Source organism: Notamacropus eugenii, chromosome 2 (genome assembly GCF_028372415.1).
Source record: "Notamacropus eugenii isolate mMacEug1 chromosome 2, mMacEug1.pri_v2, whole genome shotgun sequence".
Taxonomy (NCBI): domain Eukaryota; kingdom Metazoa; phylum Chordata; class Mammalia; order Diprotodontia; family Macropodidae; genus Notamacropus; species Notamacropus eugenii.
In genome coordinates, this window is record NC_092873.1 from 413,115,389 (window position 1) to 413,141,000 (window position 25,612).

The following is a 25,612-nucleotide window of genomic DNA, read 5'->3' on the forward strand; positions in this document are numbered from 1 at the left end:
CTTACAGACCACAGATTTTACTATTTGTCCTGCTTCTCTGTTCTCCAGACCTCTAGATGTTGCCCTCTGACTTGCTGCAGAACGTTCCTAGGAGAGTTTCCTCCTCCAATTAGTATAAAAACTCTTTGAAAGCAGAGGCTGTCTGCCTTTTCTATTTGTATCCTTAAGGTTGAGCCCAGTTGCGTGGCACATAATAAGCCCTTACTAAATGCGTTTTCATTTATTTTTACATGCATGCAAACCTAACCATGTCCAAAGAGATTCTGAAATAGTGGAGTTGTATTTGTTCTTTGTGAGCCTTCATTTTTACCTTCTTTTATTCAATGATATTAATTCTATTTTGTAATGAAAAAAGTCTGGTAGGATTAGCAGGCTATGTTATTCATTGTAGAATTTCTAAAAAGGTAGAATATTTTGAAAGAGTTCTTAAAATTATTCTTAGCCCATAACCAGACTGGTTGACAAACAGGATTTGAAGTAGGAAAATTGTAATTTTGTAAATATCAAGAGACTTTAAAGCACTCCATAGAAACAAAGTAATTATTTGGTTACATTGACAGTGGGTTTCATTTATTCAACAATTTTCTACAGATAAAAAGGTAAGGTAACTTAGAACTTCCAGCTCTCTCCTGTTGCCCCAGGGCAAACTTTGTATTCCCAGCTTTTAACACTCTGCTTTGGTCAGAGCAGAGGTTAAATAAATATTTGTTGAAATGATCACCTCAATTCTTGCACTTTATCCTGCAAAAGAGATTACAGCTCCCTCCAAACTATATTTCACTATGTCCTGGTTGAGGTCAGAGATTGGAAAGAAAGCCCTCAGATTTCTAGGATCGAAGATAGTGTTGGAAGGGATAGTAAAGGCCACCCAAATCAAACTCCTCATTTTACACATAAGGAAACTGAGGCTCAGAGGATTAAATGACTTGCCCAGGGACCCAACAGCTTGTGAGAATATGAGAAAAAATATGAACCTAGACCTGATTCTACGTCAAAGGTGTTTTCTACTGCTACACATTGCCACTCTCCCTTTCATTAGTCCTGCCGAAAAACAGGAGGGCAGTTCAGAATGATAGTCTTTGGAGTTAGGGAGCACAGTATCCACTGGAAGGTGCTACATCCATAGGGAAGATGGTGTGAATGTGGTGAGTCAAGGTGACAAAATTGGCACCGATTGAAGCTACAAGCAGTCTCCACCTGGTTTGATTTTGAGTGCAGGGAAGAAAGAGCATGAAGTCTGTGACATCTAGAGCCAGTAGATGAGGCCAAGCCTCCCCTTCTCTGTCCTGCTCTGCCCTGCTAGATACACAGTCCAGAAGCTTTACCATGTAAACCACCTCCATTCCAGAGCTGCAAAGCCTGGTGGACCTTCATTTCGTGGCCCAGAGCACCTCACTACTTTCTCCCGGTACTCAGAACTCAGTACTCCCCTTCTCTTGTCCAAAGTAGTTGGCTGGGGTAGCTGCTGGTGGAAAGAGGAAGTCGGCACTAGGTCAAGAGAAAGCAGTGTGGAAAGGACTCTTGGCTCCCCTGCCAAATCTAAGCTCTCTCCACCGGGGAGGTGAGCTACCCCTGACGCTCTCCCCCTTCTTCGCCCTCCACCCCTACCCCAGTGGTGCATTTTCCTTCTGGTTGTTTGCTAAGGCTAGTTGAATGACAGAGACAGAGGGAGAAAGACGTAGGCACATTTTTCTTATCTTTTTCTGTCTTCCCTTCTTTTAATTTAAAGAAGTTATCCGTGTCTCAACTAGGCTTCACGGAATGGGCATGGGGCAGTTGGGAGAGAGGGTTCGATGTGGCAAAGCCAACCACCGCGGTTTGGAGTAGAGGAAGAAATCTCCCTCCCTCCAGAGCTGTGCACTGGGGGCACCAGAGTACGCTAGGTAGTGGTAGCGGCGGCTGCACCCGCGGCTGGCACTTAAGCACGCGCGCAGCCAGGGGTGGGGAAGAGGGAGAGGATGGGTGGGGGGAGTGGAGGCAGCACACGTGTGTGGGAGCGGCGGAAAAGCTGCGAGTGCACAGGACAGGTGCAGGCGCGCAGCCTTCCCATTGGTCCCGGGCTGCGACCCTCCCGCCCCCGCTGCAGCTCCAGCTCCAGCACCAGCACCAGCACCAGCACCAGCTCCGTCTGTGGGTACGTGTGCACGCGCCCGAGGAGGGGAGGGGAAGAGGGGGCAGGAGGACGGCGCGTGTCCGTCCTCCTCCAGTTCCAACTCCCCCGCCCCTCTGCCCCAGACCCGGTCCATCTTCCTCTGTGGCTGCCGCTGCGCGCTCGCGGACACAGGTATGGGGGAGCGCGAGCGCCTCGGGTGCGCGCTGTGTTTGTCATTCCTTCTTGTGCGGGCTTGGGGAAAGCGGGGAGGGAAAAGAAGGGGCTGGGGGGAGGAAGGTTGGAGCTGCTGCTGCTGCTGCTACGGCTTTCGCCTCGCTCGCGCAGCAGCAGAGGTCGTGCACAGATGCGGGTTAAGCTTGGGGGGGAGGAGGAAGAGGAGGAGGAGGAGGAGGAGGAGGAGGAGGAGGAGGAGGAGGAGGAGGAGGAGGAGGAGGAGGAGGAGGAGGAGGAACAGGAGGAGGAGGGGGGCAGGAGGCTGCATGCATGAAACACACAGGTAAGATTTCCAGACAGAAAAGGGCATCCCCATCCTGGAGAAGAGGGTGCGGAGGGAAAGAGTCAATGTTTTGGTTTCCCCTTCCCAACCCCCCCTTTCCCCCAGCCCCCGGCTGAATGTGACAGCGCGGGGGATTTCTCCTGAAGACTGTGCAGTAGGACACATTCTGATCCCACGGAGGGAAATAAACTGAGAACTAGCTGCGGGAATCCAGTGCCACCCTGGGGTATTCTTAAGAGTAAAATGTATAGGCCTAAAGGGGGAAGAAAAAAAAAAGTATGGTGTTAGCCAGGAGACCCTGAGAGGCTTCACACTTTCCTGGCATGGTCGTAACTGCTGAATTGCAGGGACGGGTGCAACACAGATTTGCATTAAATCCCTGCACTCTCACACCTCCATTACTCTTTCGCTAGAAGGGCATCTCAGAGATTGGCACTCTTCGGACCTCAGTGAGTGTCATTATTGCACAATGGGAAGAGGGGGTGAGATAGGATGAAGTGCGGAGGGGGAGGACCCAGGGTGCTGAGCTGGGAAAGGGGGCGCTCCGGTTTAGCGGGAGCTGGAGAGGAGAGTGCCCTGAACGAGCTCGGGGTATTTTTGTTACAGACTCTTGCAAGCCGGATGCCCTCTGTGGATAAAAGATGTATCATGGAATGAACCCGAGCAGTGGAGATGCATTTCTAGAGCAGCAGCAGCCCCAGCAGCAGCAGCCCCAGCAGCAGCAGCAGCCCCAGCATCAGTTCCCCCCGAGACTCTTCACAGTGGTTTTGTGGTTTCAGCTAGCGCTGTGCTTTGGCCCTGCACAGCTCACGGGTGGTGAGTGACTTTCTCATGTGACAGTGTGAAGGGACCCGGGACGGCGCTAGAAGGAGAGTCTCTGGCAGGGTCGATGGGGCCCTCCCGGCCCTCACTTTCAACCTCCAGGGGGAACTGAGAGACCCTTCTCCTCCTCTTGCGCCCTCTCCTTCCTTTATACCCCATCTACATTCATACGCTTAGAAAAGAAAGCCCCCAGCATAAAGCCAGAGACCATCCTCCTTCAAACGCACGGTCCTGATTACTGAAAAAAAATGCCTTTTCTTTTACTTAGTGCACTACACAAATACGAACACCCACATTGAGACAGGAGCTTTCCGACAGCAGTACCTCAGGTTTTCTGCAGAACCAAACTGAAACCTACCCCTACCTCCCCCCCTCCCCGAAATATCCTAATCAGTTCAACAGACATCCATTACTAGTTCACTATCCTTGGGGGTTGGGGGAGGAAGGAAAGTGTTGAGTAGCTTTATATGAATGATTGAAGATCTCTGTTACCAGAGGCAGCCTTCGGCTGAGGCAGCTCCAATATTTCATCACTGAAGATTTAGGCAAGTCATATCATGACTACTCAGAGGGGGCAAATTGGAAATAAGGTTCAAAATATGTGACATCTTGGAAGGAAAGTTAGGATTTCTTTGCTTTGTGTTTCTTCAGGTTTGAAAAGGCTGTGTTTGAAGAGATGTGTCTAATAAAGCTGCTTTGTCGTGATTTCTCATTTATGATTTTCAGTGAAAGCAGGGATAACAAGTCAAGGGCCTTTCTGAGAGGTTGAAATTAGTAGAAATTATATTAATAACCTCAGCTTCATTTGTAATCGAAAGCATATTTGGCTCTTGAAGAGGAAACGTCTTTTGGTTGTATTAGCAGAGGACAGAAAAAAGTCCTTTTTACAGTTTTAGAAACCTAAGGATCTTAGCTTGTCCATCATTGCAGTCCATCCCATATGCACTCTACAGGCTTTTTGATATGAAAAAGTAAAGGTGGAAGGGAGTGGGGGGGGAGGGGAAATGTGTCTCTTTAGCTTTTATGTTGTTAACTGTTGTTTTTTGTAAATTTTTTTTTTTTTGGTAAATTACTGTTGGTTGGGAAAGTCTTGATTGCAGCAAGCAAACCTTGAAAAAAATACTTTTCAACAAAATAAACTCAGAAATTTACAGTGATAGACAATATAATAAGGCAAGGGCTCTTCTGTGAGGTAGAAATTAGTGGAAATTATATTAATAACCTCAGTTTCATATGTTTCCAATCTAAGATATTTGGTTCTTGAAGAGGGGACATCTTTTGGTTGCATTAGTAGAAGACAGAAAAAAGTCCTTGTCAGAGTTTTAGAAACCGCTGAGGTTCTTACCTTGTCCTTCTTTGCTGTCCATCCCACATTTACTCTCCAGACTTTTTGATATGGAAAATTAAAGTGGGGAAAGGGGATGCGTTTCTTAGCTTAAGTTCTGTTGACATTAGTAAATTGCTGTTGGTTAGGAAAAGTCTTGATTGCAATAAGCAAACCTTTAAAAATGCTTTCCAACCATGTAACCTCAGGAGAGTTCATTGTTGAGAATACAAGAATTAGTGGCAGTAAAACTCTTCCCATTCTATCTTCCTTAAAGGAAGAAAAAAATGGGGGAGAAGAGAAAAATAATAAATGGAGTTATTATCATAGATAAATAAACATTTCAGACATCGTATTTGAGATCCCGAGTTGTGAGTATAAAGTTGTTGTTTGTACTTCGTTCTTGAAGAAGACCATGACATCCAAAAGGTGATGCCCTGACTTGCAAGAGAATTGGACTGGAGTGAGGGAGGGCTATGCAAAGTCACCAGCTTCACTTTCTCCTCTGGAACCATCTGGGTTCAGTGGCCACATATAGATGGCCCCTGTGAGTGTAAAGCAACTTGCTGTGAATATGCATATCTGGTTATATTTGACTACCAGATAAGTTGCATTGCCTTCCAAGCCCTGCTACTTCATTGCCAATCAATATCAATGTCAACCTTCCTTCATCCTTGATGGAGAAACTTTGTCAAGGGCAACCTTTTTGTGTGTGTGTGAAAGAGATTTTGTTTTCATAAAAATGCTTTAGATGAGGATGAACCGTCTACTTATGTTGACCCATGTGAAAATTTCACAACAGCAGGTCATCGGGATAGGTCATGGTCATAGACTATAATTAAAATTCCTTTTGGATAGAAGAACTTCTCTGTAGCCCAAGTATCTAATAATGTTTTGTGAGTAAAAAACAGTTGGTTTGAGCTGGGCTTTGAATGACAGAGGACATTTCACTTTTTTAAAAAATCAGTTTATCTTCTCTTTTCTCTTTCTTTCCCAGTCTCACTCCTTCCATTCCTTTCTCCCAAATGAAACATACTGTCACTTCTTGCTAGTCCATTTCTGTCTTATAGTAGACTGTGGAGTGCTAGACTTGGGATCAAAAGACTTGAGTTCAAATCTAAACTTACAATTCTGAATAAGTTTTTTGGTACTCAGTTTATCTCTCTGTGAATTGAGGACAAGATTATCTGTAGGTCCTCTAAAGCACTGAGTCTTTATGATACTGTCTCTGACACTTTCTAGTTGTATGATCATGCACAAGTCCTACCCTTAATCTCTCTGAGGTGAAAGAGGACAGTACCTAACTCATAAGCTTGTTGTAAGAAAAGTTCTTTGTTCACTTTAAAAGCCCCATGTAAATATGAGTTATAATGAATGTAGATTTTTAGATAATTTTATAATTAATGTATAATTAATGTGTGTTAATACGAATTTAGCCAACAGTCTTTCAGTTGTCCTCAGATGATGTTCTTAATGAGGTGAAAAGTTTAAGAAAAGAGACCTTTAACATTCAAAGGCAGAAGTTATTGTTTAGTTGTGTCTGACTCTTTGTAACCCCATTCGGGGTTTTCTTAGCAGAGATAGAAGATATAGTTTGCTATTTCTTTCTTCAGTTCTTTTTACAGATTAAGAAACTGAGGTAAGTGAGGTTAAGTGACTTGTGCAGGGTCAAAAGCTTGCAAGTGTCTGAGAATGGATTTGAACTCATGAAGATGAGTCTTCTTGATTCTAAGACCAGTGCTCTTCTCTATTTCACCAGCCTCAAAGGCAAAGAGCCCATATAGTATCATTGTCAGACTATCCATTTGACTGGTTTCATAGAATTTGGAGTGAATTCTATTCTGGTCTGTATTAAAAGGGCAGTGGCTTCCAAGAATAAGGAATATTCTTGGAATATTAGAAGTGATAATCCTGTTGTTTGCTGCCATTATGAGACTTCATCTGGAGTATTTAATTTAGTTCTGGAGACTGCAGTTTAAGAAGGACCTTGATAAACTGGAAAGCATGCAGAGAAAGTCAATCAGAAATTGTGGGAATTTGAGACCCCATCATACAAAGATTGTGTTGAAGTCCTTGGGTATGATTATCTTGGAGAAGAGAAGTTTCATTGTGGAAGGCATGATAGCTAGCTTCAAGTGTTGGAAATGCTGTCAATGATTAGACTTCTCTTTGCCTCAAAAAGGCAGAACTGGGAGCAATGGGAGCCAGTAACAAAGAAGCCAGCTGAGAAAAACTTCCTCACCATTAGAGCTGTCCATAAATAGCATGGGCTGTTTGGAGAGATGGTAGGTAGCTCCTCTTCAAACTGAGGTCTTGATGCAATTGTTGGATTTTTTTCTGTGGTAATTCTTTAGCTCTAATGCGTTTGTGTATGGGTTGTAGATCATTACTGAAGGTCCTCCCAGCTCTCAAAAGTCTGATTCTGAGCTTGTAGGGATCTTGGAGGTCAGCTTATTTGACAGATGAGGAAAGTAGGCTCAGAAGTTGAATAACTTGCTTCCAAAGTAATAAATAGCAGAGCCAGACTTCGAACCCAGTCCCCTTCAGGGTTTTAAAGATACTATTGAGAGAGTGTTGCATTAGTTCTAATATTAAACATCTTTGAAATCTGTAAGGAACTTGTTTTATCTCGATTTTCCCATTGAGGTATGTAATAAAAGAGAGTATCCAGAAACTTTAAAAGAATGCAGTAGTGTGTCATTTTACATATTGGTTTGAGAACTCCTTTTGGTCTGTTCACTTTGGAGGAAGGGTTTCAGCTCTGTTGTCTTGTGCTCATGCAGACTGAGAATGTCATCAGTAGTAACATAGTCATTATAATTGGATTCTCCTTCAAGCCAAAAATTTGGGGGGTCCTGTTGAGATCATTCTTAGCCATCATATCTGAGAAATTAAGACCTAGGGAAGAAATTTTGTGATTGGTCCCAGTGTCATAAAAATAATTCCAAAGCTTTTATGAAGAGTCAGTAGCAAACTTGATTTTTGGGGACCCCAGTATTCCTGATATCATGTTGCTCAGTTACCAAACTCAATCTAAATGGAAAATAGACTGAGCCTGAAGCACAACTGGGACTGGTGGTAGGCAAGGGAGATAGTTTCCTACAGTGCAGGACACCAGGAGGAGCACAACAAGGGATACTTGTAATAGTACCTTTTAGAAATGCACATTTTTAATGCCAGAAAATTATGCTCTCCATGACACATATATATTTGCTTTGTTTTATGTGCTTATAGTAAAGGCTCAAGGCCTCTGGAATGCTAGAATGCACCTGGGGGAGGGGAGTTTTCAAATACTGGGGAGAAATATTCAGACTCTGTCCAGGGCATGTAAATGCCTTGTCGTGGTTCAGACCTGACGAAGTTTGATCTGGTTTTCAACCTGGAGGTAATTCACAAAACTGTATACCAGGCCCCAGCAGGCAAGACTTCCTTTCTCTCATTACTCAAAAGTGCATATTTTACCGACAATCTATTCTTAACCTGAAATTTTCAATTTTGATTTCTCTCAGGAAAAAAAGACCCTCAACAATAGTAGATATATAATAGCTTTGTCTAGGAAAAGATAGGCAGATGCTCAATTCAAATACTATAGCACAAGCATGAATCAGAGAGGGAGAAATGGAGAGAATGATCAAACCAAAAAGAAAAAGGAAATTTTCCCCCAGGACCCCCAGATTCTGCGGATAGATTACAACCTTAGGGTAGGTTTTTTTTTTTTTTTTATCAACCTGAGTTTATATGTGGGGAGGTTTCTCCAAGTCTTCTCTTGTTAAATGAGGAGAAGCTAGTTTAAAAATAATAACCAACATTGACATAATGACAGTAACTAGCCAGTATATATTGTTTTAAGGTTTACATAGCTATTTATACATTCTCTCATTTAATCCTCACAATAATCCTGGAATCTAGGTACTATTATTATTCCATTTTTACAGATAAGGAAACTGAGACAGATGGAGATTAAATGGCTTGTCCAGGGTCCTACACCTAGTATTTGAGATTAAATTTGAACTCAGGTCTTAGTGACTCCAAATCTAGCACTCTGTCCACAGAGCCCCCAGCTGCCACTGTAGTGCTTTAAGGTTTGCAGATTACTTCAGCAAAGAGATGGCTGCAAACACTTCTGAGTACCTTGAACCAGAGTAAAATGTAATTGGGTAGTGTTGAACAAAATAAATAAAAATACGGGGCAGCAGAGTTCGTGTCAGGTTGTTGTTTTTGAAGTCAGTATGTGGCTGCAGGGATCTGTTTCTATTTGAGTTTGACAGTACTATCTCTCAATTTTTTTTTTACAATAACACTATGAGATAGATCTTCAAAGTCTTTTTGTTTTTAATCCCTGTTTTAGAGATGAGGAAATAGATTCTCGGAGAATTTAAGGAACTTAGCCACAGTCACACAGCTAACTTGTCTCAGAGGCAACATTTGAGCCCTGGTATTCATGATTCTAAAGTTAACACCCTATCCATTAAGCTAGGACTTAAGAATTTATGAGGCCACATCATACTAAAAGTAAGTCATTCTCAGGGTGGCATGGAATGACTGCCAGCATCCTTAGGATCTTTATATCCTAGAATGTCATCAGGTCTTTGTCTGAGTCTCAGGAGGAGTAGCCTAGATTGCCTTAGAGGGGATGAACAAAGAACTTGGCCACAAGTAGAGCCAATGGGAGAAATTTCTGAAAGCTCATTAGCATACTTGGGTTGTGGTGTTATCCACCTGTCTGTTCTCCATCTCTTTTGGGTTTTATGACCAGTCCCAGTAAGAGAAAGTAGTTCCATACAAGTTCAATAAATTGTGGCAATAAAGAAATGAAACATAGCATAGTGCGGAGAGAACCAGTTTTGAAACCGGTAAGAAAGAGTTGGTTTTAAGTCCTGCTCCAGCATATACTGGCTATGTGACCTTGGGCAAGTCACTTAACCTGTCGATGATCTAGGCAGTTCTCTGAGACTACAAGTTGCAGAGAAAGTGCCAATTTACATAAATAGAAGCATTTTTATCACCGGGAAATTTCCCATACTAATGAAATCACAGGTCTAGGTCCTATCCCTTTGGTAGTAAACCAGACGACTAGTAGGCCAGGTGATGTGGCCTTTTAATAGATTACTAGATCAGGAGACTACCATAGATATAATATATCTGGATTTCAGGAAGATCTTTGAAAAGGTCTCTCATTCTATCATTGTGAACATGTAGAGATACATGGATAGGATAGTAATACTATTGAGTCAAATGTTGAACTAGTTGAACCATCAGGCTGGAAAAAAAAACCCAAACAACTTAGATCTATATAGCCCTAAAGGAGGTGTTTCTAGTAGGACACCTCAGGATCCATCCTTGGTCCTCTGTGTTTAACATTTTAATCAGTAATTTAGATGATAGAGTGCTGAGCATGGAATCCAAAAGATCTACATTAAAATCCTGAGCCTTTGACACTTATTAGCTGTATGGACTATTCAAAGTCTCTTAACCAAAATAGGGATAATAGTAACACAATATAGTGAAGGGAGAGCTTGTCTTGGGGCTGGTAACACCTGGCCAACTCCAGCTTCTGACACATAACTGAATGCTTTTACTATGGGCAAACCATTTAACCTCATAGTATTCTTTTTTTTTTTACTCTTACTGCATCTTTTCTTCTTAATATATTTTCCCCATTTTTAAACAGCTTTATTTAAAGCTTTGAGTTCCAAATTCTATCCCTTCCTCCCACTCTTTCCCCCCTTCCTGAGATAGTAAGCAATCTAGGTTATACTATACAATGACGTAAAACATTTCCATATTAGTCATTTTGTACAAGAAGACTCAAAGGAAAAAAATGAAAGAAAGTGAAAAATAACATACTTCAGTCTATATTCAATCAATATCAGTTCTTTCTCTGGAGGCAAATAGTGTACTTCATCATTAGTTTTTTGGGATTGTCTTGGATCATTGTATTGCTGAGAAGAGCTAATTCATTCACAGTTCTTCACTGAACAATATTACTGCTGCTGTGTACAACATTCTCCTGGTTCTGTTCACTTCACTATGCATCAGTTCATGTAAGTCTTTCCAGGTTTTTCTGAAATCATCCTTCTTGTAATTTCTTATAGCACAGTAATATTCAATTACAATCATATACGACAGCTTGTTTAGCTAATCCCCAACTGATAATCATCCTTTTGATTCCCAATTTTTAGCCACCCCTAAAAGAGGACAAAATATTTTTTGTACAAATAGGTCCTTTTCCTTTTTTGGGGGGTGTCATTGGGGTATGGACCTTGCAATAATATTGCTGGATCAAAGGGTGTGCAGTTTTATAGCCCTTTGAGCATAATTCCAAATTACTTTCCAGAATGGTTGGATCAATTTGTAACTAAACCAACAATGCATTAGTATCCCAGTTTTCCCATATTCCCTCTAACATTCAAGATTTTCCTTTTTTGTCATATTAGCCAATCTGATAGATATGAGGTGGGTACCTCAGAATTGTTTTAATTTGCATCTGTCTGGTCAATAATGACTTAAGAGTATTTTTTCATACAACTATAGATAACTTTGATTTCTTTGTCTGAAAACTGACTGTTTACATCCTTTGACCATTTATCAGTTGGGAAATAACTTGTATTTTTATAAATTTGACTCAGTTCTCTATTTGAGAAATAAGGTCTTTGTCAAAGATACTTTCTGCAAAATTTCCCCCCTCCAGTGTTCTGCTTTCCTTATAATTTTGGTTGCATTGGTTTTGTTTGTGCAAACACTTTTTAATTTTTATATAATCAAAACTATCTTACATTTTATAATGTTCTCTATTTTTTTGGTCCTAAATTCTTCCTTCATCCATAAATGTGACAGATAAACTATTCCACGCTCTCCTTACACCCTTTATTTGTATATTATGTATCCATTTTGACTTTATCTTGGTGTACAGTAGGAGATGTTGATCTATACCTGTATGCCATACTTTTTCCCAGCAGTTTTTGTCAAATAACGAGTTTTTGTTCCAAAACTTTGGATCTTTGGGTTTATCATATACTAGATTACTATGATCATTTACTATAATGTAATTTGTAGCTAATCTCTTCTGCTGATCCACACTCTGTTTCTTAGCCTGTACCAGATTGTTTTGATAATTACCACTTTATAATACAATTTGAGATCCATTATGGCTAGACCACCTTAGACCACCTTCTTTTACATTTTTTTCATTAATTCCCATGATATCCTGGATCTTTTGTTCTTCCAGATGAATTTTGTTGTTATTTTTTCTAGCTCTATAAAATTGATTTTTGATAGTTTAATTGGCATAGCACTGAATAAATAGATTAACTTAGGTAAAACTGTCATTTTTATCATAGTGGTTCAGCCTGTCCACCAGCAATTAATATTTTCCCAGTTGTTTAGACCTGATTTTATTTGTGTGAGAAGCATTTTATAGTTGTGTTCATATAGTTCTTGGGTTTGTCTTGACAGGTAAACTCCCAAGTATTTTATATTATCTACAGTCATTTTAAATGGAATTTCTCTTTCTATCTCTTGTAGTTGAACTAGCCTCATAGTATTCTACAAAGTTCTCTAAGACTATAAGTTGCAGAACAGGTACTGACTTGCTTTGGTAGAGGGAATTTCCTTATCTGACAGTTTCCTATATCAACAAAATCACAGGTTTGGTAGCTATCCATAGCCTTCATACACATGATGCCAACCTCAGAGGTTTTGTTGTGAAGCTCAAATGAAATTATGCATTTCATGATGTGTAAACCTGAAAGCGCTATGTAATATGATGATGGTGATAATATTAAGGCATAGATAGAATATTTGTAAAATTTCTAGATGATACAAAGTTGGGAGTGAAGCTAATACTGGGTAACAGATTCAGGATCCAAAAAGATCCAGACTGGAATAGTGGGCTACCACTTTTTTCCCCCTCACCTCATGGGAGTTGGGAATCTGAGCTTTCATTAGTAAGAGGAATTCCTAGTTAGGAAATTCTTTTTACCAATGAACATGTTCAGCTGCCCTACAACTTAAAGCCTTTGAGAGTTGTATGGGGAATTGAGAGACTTCTCTGGAGTCCCACATCCAGTATGTATTAGAGGTATTACTTAAACTAAGACTTCTTGACTCTGAGGCTATTTATTAGTCTGTCAGGCCTCATCTGGAATATTATGTTCAGTTCAGTTAATCACTATGATTTAAGAAGGATATTATTAATTGGAGTGAGTGTACAGAGCAGGGCAACTAGGATGGTGAAGGACTTTGAGTTCATGTCATATGAGGCTATGCTGAAGTCTCTGGGCATGTTTAGTCTAGAGAAGAGAAAGTTCAGGAGGAACATGATTGTCTTCAAATATTTGTAGGGCTGCCATGTGGGAGAGAGTTTAGACTTGTTTGACCTCAAAGAACAAAACCAGGAGCAATGGGTGTAAGTTACAAAGAAGCCAGTTAATGTTAGGAAAAACATCCTAACAATTAGAGCTGTCCAAAAAAGTAGAATGGGCTATCTTAAATGGTAGGAGGCAGTGAGGTGGCTCAGTGGATAGAGCACTAGCTCTGGAGTCAGGAAGACCTGAGTTCAAATCTGGCTCCAGACGCTCACTCGTTGTGTGACCCTGGGCAAATCACTTAACTTTTATTTGCCTTAACTTACTGGAAAAGAAAATAGCAAATCACTCCAGTATTTTTGCCAAGAAAGCCACATGGTTTTCATTGTCCATGTTGTCATGAAAAGTTGGACTTGACTAAAAGACTGAATGACAACAATTCTCCATCTTGGAAGTCTTCAATTAGAATTTGGATGAGTATTTGTTGGGCATATTATAGTGGGGATCCATTTTGGTATGAGTTGAGGTAGAGGCTACTGAGGTCTTTTCCAACTCTCATAATCGTGATCCTGTGATTATCAGAAACCAACTCTCAACTACAACTAAAGAGATATAATTTAACAAAGATGAAAATAAAAACCTATATTAGGGTTCAAAAACATCATAAAGGAGAAAGAACACTAGATATAGAGTAAGAAGATCTGGGTCTGATTAATGGTTTCTTCCACTTCAAATCATTGAACTTCTTCATCTGTAAACAGTGGTGGTTATAGTCAATGATCTCTAAGCATCTTCCTGTCCTCAGATCTTATTATCTAAGGTCTGGTTGTTAGAAAATTCTGGAAAAGACATAGAGGTTTGGATGGCATATAAGTTAAATAGCAAGGCAATAATGTGATGCGGTAGCCAAAAAAATCAATGCAATCTTAGGCTGCATTACTAGTAGCAATACTATTCAGAACTGGCCCAACCACCACATCTGGAGTATAATATATGGCTCTTCCCACCACATTTTAGAAAATACATTGACTAGCTGGAATATTCCCAGTAACGAATGGCCTGAATTCTCGAATGGTTAACCAAAGGATGTTTACTTTGCCCTAAAACAGCAAGGATAGGGAACAGTGATCACCCTACCTCCAACCCCTCCCCATCATCTGCATATGGAAACTTTTCTGGTGGGCAGGGCAGGGTATGATGACTCCCATGGCTTCAAGCAGTCTGCCAAATCAGAGAAACCCTGACTGGCTGGAAGGTTTTATACCCTTGAGTGACCAGGAAACTGTATCAAAGAAGATAGGCATTGATTAGTTTCCAGGGACAGCTTCATTACCTTTTAGGGAAAACTAATCCCTAATCCCTAGGGAAATGGGGAATGGTATTATCACAGAGTAGATTTTTGGCTCAACATGAGGAAAAGAATTCCTAATAATTAAGACTTTCCTAAAGTAGAATGGGGTAAGTAGTGAGTTATCCATCTCTCAGGATATACAAGTTGGGGATGGATGGCCACTTATTCATCAGAGATGGTGTTTATGGTATTCATGATTTGGATAGATGTGTTGGACTCTCTGAAGAACTTTAGTGTAGACTGTGAGACATGGGAGACAGTGGCATAGGACTTCTCAGCATGACGTGCCCACCTCAAATAAAATACTACATTCTATGAGCAAAGCAAAATAACACAAAAGAAATATGAGATGTTCAAATCTAGAGACATCTTTATTCCAAATGTTCAAATAGACTCTTGGTGTCCCACCTGTGGTGGAGTCTCCTAAGCTTATACTGGACTGATCAGCTGCAGTCAAACACGATGTACCTTGACCCTAACATCATGATGTCATTGGTCCTTTTCAGGTATGAAGAACAACGAACAACACAAAGATATGTTGGACTAAATGATCTGTAAGGTTACTACAACTTGAAGTCTACGAATTTTTTGAGTTTCCTTGGTCCAGCTTTGTATCTTTCACCCATGAAAATCTCTGTATATAGGTGGTTTTTGTTTTACTTTTTTCTGTCAGTATGACTAAACAAGTTTAAAGAATCAATGATGGTTAAGTTCCTGAGAGCAAGAACATTGCTGTTTTATTTGATCTGTGTGTACCCAGAACAGTCCCAAAGAGCTTTACTTAAGCGAGTTTTCTTGTTTATGAGTAAAGACCTTTCATTTACCCCTTCACTGAAAAGCTTAAATCTCAAGCTGTACTTTATTCAAACTAGAAAGAAAGACAATCTATAGACTAAAGTTTTGAACTTCTCCAAAATGGCAGAAGCCCCCCCCACCAAAAAAAAACCCTTTTCATCTAGTTGTAGGATGAACTCTGAAAGCCCTCAGTAACATTTGAATGGTTTCATATAAAACCAACATATCTCTAGTCTCACAAAGTGTTGGGAAATCCTCTTTTTAAATTCTTCTTGGTTTTAAGGCACATTAGGAAACTCTGCAAAAAGATCAAAATGCTATAATCCTTATGGGAACCAGATTTTTATTACCTGGGTTCTAATTTCACATCTGACACGTGTTATCTATGTAACCTTGGAAGAGTTACTTAATTTCCCTGGGCCTCAGTTTCTTCCTTCTATAAAATGAGGAGGTTGGTTTAGATGACCCCTGAGGTCTTTTCTAGTTCTAGATCTAAGATCCTAGTGTCTTCCATGTGTAGTGCGAAATTTCACAAATTCATTCATCGTAGGAGTTTGGTGACTTTGAGTTATATCTGTATCTGAATTTGTACCTTGGTTTTGCTGATGGCCAAAACATCATTCCATGAAAGTTCACTGGTGAAGGCTAAACAGTACCTTTTAAAAATCAAAGCCTAGTCTGTTTTATGGGCCTTATTACATTACTATTATATTACATATTTTATTAGCATATTACTTATCTTTGCAAATGAGAAATATTGAAGAAATAAATAAGAAATAATGAAGAAACAAGTGAGAAAAGAGATGTTCTAGGTGTTCTTCCCTTTTCTCTCCCATATTTATGTGTATATCTTGTGATAAAGTAAACTCACATGCCAACAATATCCTCAAGTGAATTGCTGAACGAATGGCTGTGGATGTATTTGTCTGAATTAGGTAGGCAGAGAGAGAGTAACAAAGGGTTGAGGGACTTTCCCTTTTGTGGCTTGGAAATACATGAAAGAAGGATCGTGAGTGTACTTGGTAAAATACTGGAAAAAATACACACACACACACATTGCTTAGATACAACTTCTTAAAGCAGTTTTTTTAATAAAGGAAAAATAACTTCCTGTAATGGTCCTAAATATCTGAAGGTGGACTGAACATTTTATTGAAGGAAAGTCTGCTTATTAAAAAATTCCCTCAGGAATATCATTTCTTGAGGCAGTGTTGCTAACCACAAAAATACTGGGGGAGGAGGAAATGGAAAAAAAATTTATCTCTCATGGTCTCAGGAATTGTAGCAAGTTTTAAAATAAAAGCAAAACTGTGCAGTGGCAAAAAAAAAAGCTCTGTAATATGATTTGCTGTTGTTAGGAATCTAAAATCAGAGAATTTCGAGTTCAAAGGGACCCTAAAAGGTGGTGTACCTTCTACCTGACATACTGTCATCCCGCCTTTGCTTCAGGAGCTCCAGTAACATAAATCCAGTGATGTAAATCCCACTTTTGGAATGCTGTAGCAGTGGAGAAGAGATAACTGAGCCTTGAAGTCAGGAAGACCTGACTTCAAGTCCTACCTTGAACTCATTGGTTATGTGATTCTGGGTCAGTCCACAATTTCTCAGTGCTCTAGGCCAGTTGTGCCAAACTCAAATAGAAACAGGGCTGCTAATCCATATGGGGACAGCTAGGTGGGGTTAGGAAGATCTATGTTCAAGTGTGACCTCAGATACTTTTTAGCTATGTGACTCTGGATAAGCCACTTAACCCAATTTGCCTCAGTTTCCTCATTTGTAAAATTATCTGGAGAAGAAAATGGCAAACCACTCTAGTATCTTTGCCAAGAAAACCCCAAATGGTATCATGGGGAGCTGGACATGACTGAAAACCACTAAACAACAATAATAAAAATCCATGTATACAGATTTTTACCAGCCATAAGTTGACTTTGTTTAAAATGTAATGTTTTCTGTATTTTATTTTGTTTTTATTTATTTTGCTGACTATTTCCCAATTACATTTTCGTCTGTTTGGAGCCTTAGTTGGGAGCGTTGCCGGCTGCATTCGACACCTCTACTCTAGGCAAGTCTCTAAGATTACAAATTACAGAGAAGTTACCAACCTGAATTGGTAAAAGAAATTTTCTCACACAGAAATTCTCTATACCAATAAAGTCACTGGACCAGTCCCTATGACCTATAATTGCTAGTTTTTCCTAATACCTGTCTTTTCATTTTATCTCTGTCTAAAACTTAAATCTTCATTTTCCATAAACAGTTGTCTATAAAATGAGAATAATCATACTGGTAACATTTACCTCACAGAGCTGTTGTGAGGATCAAATGAGAAAACTATGCAAAGTGATAAAGAAACATTGAAGTGCTACAGAAATGCCAACTTTTCTTTTTATACTTCTTTATATAGGTACTTCCTTTAATGTTGTAGATCACAACCCATTTAAACCTTGTTCTTGGCAATCCTAATCCATGACTTCCCATAAATGTTCATAGCCAGTCCACCCAATGTGCTGAGGGTCTTCTTCTAGATCAGGGATTTAGAATCTTTTTGATGTCATGGACTACTTTGACAATTGGGTGATGCCTATGGACCCCTTCTCAGAATAGTGTTTTTAAAAGCATATATACAAATATGCAGTGTTATAAAAGAAACAAATCATTTAATATAATTATCAAAATATAATAATCAAAAACAGAAACAAAGTTCATGGACCCCAGATTAAGAACTCCTCCTCTAGGTCTTCTGATATTGTGTACAGACCAGTAGAGCTTTCAGGTTATTTACCCTCATGTTGGCTGGGGGTGGGGAGGGGCAACCAGTGAAACCAGAAGAATATTGAATTAAGGAAATGAGTTTATTCCAGGGAGCTTTGCCAACCAGCTAATTAAAAATATTAAGCAAGACTTAAAACACGAAAACATGCTTGTCAAAGATGTTTGCTGCTGTCATGGAAGATGTACAGAACAGAATCCAAACAGAAAAGGGATTCCCTCTAGATGCCATGGTCTTTCAGAGATTCCCATTTTCAGATGAATATTGCACTATTACCTTTGGAATGTTATAGAGCCTTCTAGATGAGATCAATATATGCTCAAATAGTCTAATTTAACTATCCACACAGGAAACCCTCCCCCCCAAATAAATGAAAATGCTTGTTGCCCAAACTAATATATGCGGTGGGATGGACTGTCTCTGTAGGCTGTCTGTCTGTTTATCTAGATATACAATATCTTGGACAGGTTCTGTAAATGGACAATGAATTAAGCCCAGAACTCAATAGGAGGAGAATGGAGCAGATTTCATATGTGGAGTGACCACAAAGTTTTCCTTAAAACAAAGGCCCAGTTGATTTCTTAATAATTAATAAAAATATTTTTAATCTTTGAATCTAGCCATGTATACAAAATGGCATATAAAGACTAAGGAACTAAACAGAAGAGAATGATAAGAGACCATTTGCTGCTTATTCCTCTGGGGAAAAAGAAATGGAGACTGAATATCTCATAATTCTGCTTCTCCCTTGCTCTAAGAGACAAAGGGTATTAGTGAAAAATGGTCAGTTCCTTAGATAACCTTCTTCATCCCCATGATCCATTCCTTATTCTCTCTGCCTCTAGATCCCTTAAAGTTCATGACACACAATTTTATAACATGGGCTCAAGTTGGTTCACAGAAATTGCATGAAAAGGGTAGGCCAACTGTTAAATTAATGTTTCCACAACATTTATAGTGTAACTGATATCTTAGTTTCAAAAAGGTGTCTTATTAATCTTATTAATAGACAAGAGTTAACAGGCATCAAAAGCTAGAAGAAAAAAACGATATGTGAGACACTTTTTCACTTAAATTAGGTATAAATCCTCACAGTGGGTGTAGATTTTCTTACTCCCTAACAGTTAATTTTTCAGCAACAAGATGTTTCAGTGATTTGTGTGGGTCAAGAAACACGAGTATCTTGGTGTATAGTTTAGGACAGCTAGGTATGCATGGCATCGATTTAAGCTGCAGTGCTTAGAGAAAAATTTCCCCAGTATTTTCCCTTCTTCAAGATAAGCATGCTGTGGTGCTGTGAGAGAAGAAATTATTCACTCAAGAAGAAAAACAAATAGTAATAATTACGTGGGTTACACGTGAACTGGAATTAAAAGTTCATTTTAAAATAGCTTCTTAATTGAGAGTATTGTAATTGCTTTATTAATTGTCAATAAGGTAAACGTTGTGCAACAGAGAAGTAAAATAATTCTTGAAATTATTTGGAAGTGACAGTGAGCTTGGGAATGTACTAACTAGATAAAACCCACACTATTCTGCTCCAGAAGTAGCAATGATCCTAACACACATTTTGGGAGGACATCATGCAGATATAGTCATGGCAGCTGCATCTGTCTGTTTGTGTTGAGCAAGTGAGTACAGGAAAGAAAGATTCTTAGAAGAAAAAGCAACAAGCCCAAATCTCAGTCATCTGTATCAATAATGAGCTTCAAATCTATCTTCTAGTAAATTTAGCTTTTTAATAAAGAGGATGAAGAAGAGCAAATTTATTTAGAAATGGTGGTTTGACTTGGTGTCTCATGTTTCTATTTGGGACAGAGTACTCTTAGGTCTCTGTGAATCACTAGCGTGGGAGTTACAGAACCAGTAGGTTGGTTGTATACTAGTCTATTCCATTTTCCACATTAGAGCAAAGAAAAGAAGATTTCATTTCTTTGGAAAGATTCCACTTGAAAAAGAAATGTGTGGTTGAATTGGGTACAGTGGTGACAGATTCTTAAAAAAAAAAAAGAAAAGAAAATGGAAGAAAAATGCATATTGAAAGTAGTGCGGTGAATAGAGTACCCAGGGCTGGGTCTGAAGCCAGAATGACCTGAGTTCAAATCCAACTTCAGACATTTACTAGCTGTATGTAACCTTGGGCAAGTCACTTAACCTTTTTTGCCTCAGTTTCCTCATCTGTAAAATGAGCTGGAGAAGGAAATAGCAAACCACTCCAGTATCTTTGCCAAGAAAATCCTAAATAGGATCATGAAAAGTCAGACAGCACTGAACAATAATATAAAATACAAGGTGGGATTATCTATCACAAACCTTTATGGAGATTGTAGATAGTTGAATTTTCTGAGATTACAAAAATGAATAATACCCCAATACACACGTGAAGACTTGACTCATTCCTAAAGGAAAGAACTGGCTAAGTGCCAAGCTGAATGATCATAAGTACTGTAATGAGGTCATAGGAAAGAGAGATCAGTTTAATATATTCATTAATTAATTCAGTTATTCAACAAGCATTTATTAAATGTCTACTGTTTGCAAAGCCCTGGTATAGGGATATATAATGTACATTAAAAATATTAATATATTTTTATTTTACATTATAATTTTATAATTATATATAATTTTATAATATAAATGTATATTTTATATTATAATATAAAAATAAAATATTTATTAAATTTTCTTTTTGCATTATCTTCATTTCCCCCAAAAGAATACACTCCAAGGAATAAAAAGAGGGAGAACCCAAGTTGTATATTATATGCCATGTTCCTTACACATAATCCCCTTCCCTTGCATTTTCCTCTTTCTTCATTGGGATATAGTTTGATCATTATAACTTTACAGCATTCAGCTTGGATTTTTTGTTGTTCTTTTTTTCCTATTGTACATTGTTGCAATTATTGTTTGTATTGTTTTCTTGGTTCTGCTTAATTCGCTTTTCAGTAGTTCATATAAATCTTCCCAACCTTCCTTGTTTTCTTTATATTTATTGTTTCTTATAGCAATAGTATCTGATCCCTGTTTAATTGTTGAGCATCCGCTTTATTTTTCTTTCTTTGCTACCACAAAAAAAGTGCTGCTGTGAATATTTACTGTATATCGGACCTTTTTTTTTTTTTTTATCTTTGACCTCTTTGCGGTGTATGTCTAGCAGTGGGATCTCTGGATTGGAGAGTTGACTGCTAGTCATTCATACTGCTCTCATGGAGATTACAGACCTGTATTAATGAAAGGGAACAGTGGTAGCAATAATAAAAGAAAAATACTTATATTCATCTTTTGGGTATATGATGTTATATTTTTGACTTGTGTGAACTCATGGTCACACTCATGCCAGTGAACTAGTGGCATGCTAAAAATCTTATTAGAAAAATAGGATTTTGAGAACCCTGTGTTCTTAGCAACCTTAGTGGAAAAGAATGAAATCTAAAAGTTTTGAAGGCAGCTAGACAGTGCAGTAGACATGAGACAAGATCTAAATTCAAATGCAGTCTCAGACTGTAAATCACTTCATCTCCCACAGCCTCAACTTCCTCACCTGTAAAATGGGAAGAATAATTGCAATGAACTCACATGATTAATGAGAGGATCAAATGAGTTGACATATGTAGAGCACTTTGTAAATCTTAAAGAATTCTATAAATACCAGCCATCATGATTAGAATTGAGCCAGAAAAATGGTGAGTACAGGTCTGACAGATTATATATGTGTTTGACATCTAGTCCAAGTCCGGAGAAGTTCATTAACAAATTAACTATAGGGTAATGAATTTGTCAGCCATCCCAACTTTTAAAAAATTTATTATTTAGTTAGTTTTTAAGACTTTAAAAAAAATTAAGTTCCAAATTCTCACCCTCTCTCTTGCCCCTCTCCCATCCACTGAGAAGGCAAGCAAATGATACCGATTATACAAGTGAAATCATGTAAAACATTTCCATATTAGTCATGTTGCATAAAAAAGGAAGAAAAAATAAAGGAAGTGAGAAAACTGTACTTCAATTTACATTCAGTTTATCAGGTCTCTCCCTGGAGGTGGACAGCATTGTTTTTCATCATGATTCCTTTGGAATTGTTTTGGATCATTGTATTGATCAGAGTAGCTGTCTTTCACAGTCAATCATCATGGGTACAATGATCTCCTGGTTCTGTTCACTTCATTCTGTCTCAGTTCATATAGGTCTTCCTGTGTTTTTCTGAAACCATCCCCCTTGTCATTTCTTTTAGCACAATAGTATTCCATTACAATCATATACCACAACTTTGTTCAGCCATTCCTGAATTGATGGGCATCCCCTCAATGTCCAGTTCTTGACCATCATGAAAAGAGTTGCGATAAATCATGCCAACTTTTGAAAATTGTTTGCTCAGTCATGAAGAGGTTACTTTCTTTGTTGTTTCTGGGAGGGAGTTCTTATATAAGCAAAGTCACAGCTCCTAGAGCCTTGTATGTACTTAAAGTAAGCATGTATATATATATATATATATATATATATATATATATATATATATATATATATATATATATATACACATGTATGTATATATGTTGGCAGCAGCTTGTGGATCTGAAGGCAGGAGCTGGGCAACCACTTGTTGGGTGTTTTAGAATGGAGATTCTTTTCATGTAGGAGTTGGACCAGATAGATGGCCATGGAGGTCCTTTTAGCTCTCAAAGTCTGTAATTTTGTGCCCTTCCAAGTTTCTTCTGCCTGGATTAATTGTAATCGTTGACTTGAATTCATTTGTGTACCATCTATTTGGGCAACAAGAAGAGAGGGCTCTTGAGAGGTAAGGAAGGAGAACCAGGCATTGCTATAGGTGTACATTGACTACTCTCACCCCCACTGCTTGAAGGCATGTTACATTTCACTCCTCCTCCAGGGTTCTCCAGTACCTTAAAGGGAATTGGGGTGGGGTGAGGGTGGAGAGTCCTAGTTTTCTCAAGCCTACAGTGATTGTACTCCTTCAGTTGTAGAGGTCCAGGCAACTGAGTTCAATTCATCTACTTAACAGTTAGATTACTTTTTACAAAAGAATATTTTCTTCAAAGGTATAACCAGAACAAACATATAAGCATCTCTCTCCCAACATTTGGGAGCATAATGTTCCCTTCACCCTCTCAGTTTCTGGGGAAGGGAGGGAAATTAGGTTTACAATTTACCTCATTCTCTGTATAGTAGTAATCATACCAAGGAACAAGTCCAAAACCCCTTTGGGTTTGTGTCCCAGGACTGTGGTTTCTTGGAACTTTCTTGATGGATTGGTTATAACATCCAGTCTGGAATTCTGCCTCTGTGCTCTCCAGGGTTCCACGTCCTGTGGCCTGGGGACTTTACCATCTACACCTAGAAATGGAGAGGACATTTCTAAGGGCCAAAGGGCCTAAAGGAAGGGAAAGATACACTTCTGGAACCCAGTTTAGTGCATTGTGCCCATGCTATTGTTAAATGAGATCTTCACATCTGGATGCCACTGGAAACAAAGATATTATCCCAGCCTAGTAGTTTTAAACCCAGTTCTGACTATGCAACCAGGGAAAAGAGGCTGCTCGCACAAAGAAGATAGCAGAATACAAAATGTCTTCCCCCAGAAGCAGGTTCCTAGCATCTCCCACATGGATGCCTCCATCTTAGGTGATCTGGTCATGTGTCGAATGGGAATACATTTACAGTGGGGATATCAGTAGAAAAACAAGGTCATCCCGTAAGCCCTAAGCGGTTTTGGTGCTGATTATATTCATCTATGTAGAGTCCTTCTTGGAATGTGTTCTGTTTCTCTGAATTTCATGATTTTGTTTATGCATGGATGTAGTCATTGGTGCATTATATTCTAATAAAGGGAGATGACTCTCTTAATGGCAGGATGGCCAGGAAAGGTTTTTTAAATTGTTTTGCATTTTTTTTTGGTATCCTCAATGTTTAGTGCTGTGCCTACCCCTAATAGACTTATTGACTATTGACAATAAATGTTTATTGACTGACTATAAAGTCACAGAGATGGTGATACCATAGAGCAGTCAAATGACAAATCCTTTACAGAAGTAAGAGGAGTATTGATTGGATTATTATGAATGGCTTTCTGGACTTGGAGTTAAGAAGACTTGAGTTCAAATCCTACCTCAGATGCTTGCTTGCTTATATGTCTCTGAGTAAGTCCTATAACCTCTCGACCTCAGTTTCCTCAGATGAAAAGTGGAGATAATAACATCTATCTCTCGTGTTGTTGTGAGGATAAAATTAAATAATATATAAAGTGTTGTGTATACCTTAAAGCACTATATTGAAATGTTAGCTAATACTCTTGTCAGAGCAAGGGATGGAAAGGGGTAAGGCATGAAGGGAAGGACAACATAGCCTCTGGGTGAATGGGAAGGAGATGTATGGGACAGAAGGTGAGATGAAATGTGAACTGTGGCTTGGAGTCTGGAACCAGTTAGATCTAGTGGCCATGGACATGTTGATTGGCTGCCTCCCAATCAAGACAGCATGACCCTAGAGTGTTCCTTCTAAAGCTGAGTGTATTGTCACCTGGGGCATGATCTCAGTAGCTCCAGTGGTCTGGAGGGAGCAAAAACAAGTGAGCCCAATACTGAGACAGCCAGGGTAGATGCTTCAGTGGGACTTGAAACCCAGGATCAAAAACTGACTGCAAATAATTTATTTGAAGAGAATATCATTTTCATCCAAATAATTGAAAATTGACCACAGCACAGTTTGAATGCTTCCCATGTATTTTTCTGGGTGCCAATAGAAGAAACATCAAGAAAAGGAGAGCTTTAGTGGGACAGGGGAGGAGGCCACTTGTAAAACAATTGCCCATTCTGAGAAGTGTGGAAAGAGTGGCACAGTGGTTAGAACACTTGCTGTGGAGTCAGGAGGACATGGGTTCAAATCTGCTTCAGACACTTACTAGCTGTGTGACCCTGGGCAAGTCACTTAACCCTCTTTGCCTCAGTTTCTTCATCTGCAAAATGAACTGGAGAAGGAAATGGCAAACCACTTCAGTATCATTGCCAAGGAGGGGGTCACAGGAAGTCAGACATGGCTGAAATGACTCAACAATGACAAAATGGGAAGGAGTGGACAGACTTTCCCCTGCCTGTGACTTTATCCTAGCCATTTGTATGTTTGCCCTTTTGCCCCTATCAGTTGGCAAGGCAAAATGACACATCAAATTCAGTCTTCCCAGGCTGTCAGTATATCTCTGTGGATATGTTCAATGACCCCTCTGCCCCCCTTACCTCTCCACCCACTTGCTCTGAGAACTATCACCAAATCACAGCTGCCCCTGCAGATCAGGCCCAGTACTGCCTACCTCTTTCTGGGTCCTTTCTGGGAGTCAGGAGGGAGAGGGATAGAAGAGGCATTGTTAGAAGACCATACATTTTATTAACACAAATATTTATGTTACTGCCGAAGTTGGAAGGAAAAGTCCCTGTTCCACGCCTTAGGGTTATTCTCAACTCTCGGCTCCCTCTGTACCAAATGAAGCTAAGGATTTTCTCCACAGCATGTAAATGACACCCCACATGTGGGTCTTGATCTTTATGAAAGCTTAATTTGTGCAAAGTGTGATGTTAGGCAGCTGGGAGAGCTGCTCTGCTGAAGAACGCGCTGTGCCAATCT

The 25,612-nt window shown here is 39.4% G+C and overlaps 1 protein-coding gene across 5 annotated transcripts in view; it reads left to right on the forward strand.

Moving 5' to 3' along the window:
• Window positions 1–1,985: 1,985 nt before the first annotated feature.
• Window positions 1,986–25,612, forward strand: part of SUSD4 (sushi domain containing 4) — a 227,149-nt gene continuing 203,522 nt past the window's right edge. For 2 of the 5 annotated variants that reach the window (XM_072647741.1, XM_072647744.1), the window contains exons 1-2: window positions 1,986–2,284; window positions 3,216–3,425. In XM_072647741.1, the coding sequence (XP_072503842.1) occupies window positions 3,251–3,425 (175 nt within the window). In that variant the 5' untranslated portion in view covers window positions 1,986–2,284; window positions 3,216–3,250. Of the gene's footprint in view, window positions 2,285–2,583; window positions 2,610–3,215; window positions 3,426–25,612 lie in introns of those variants that run through there. The other 3 variants (XM_072647743.1, XM_072647745.1, XM_072647742.1) reach the window with 2 other exon arrangements.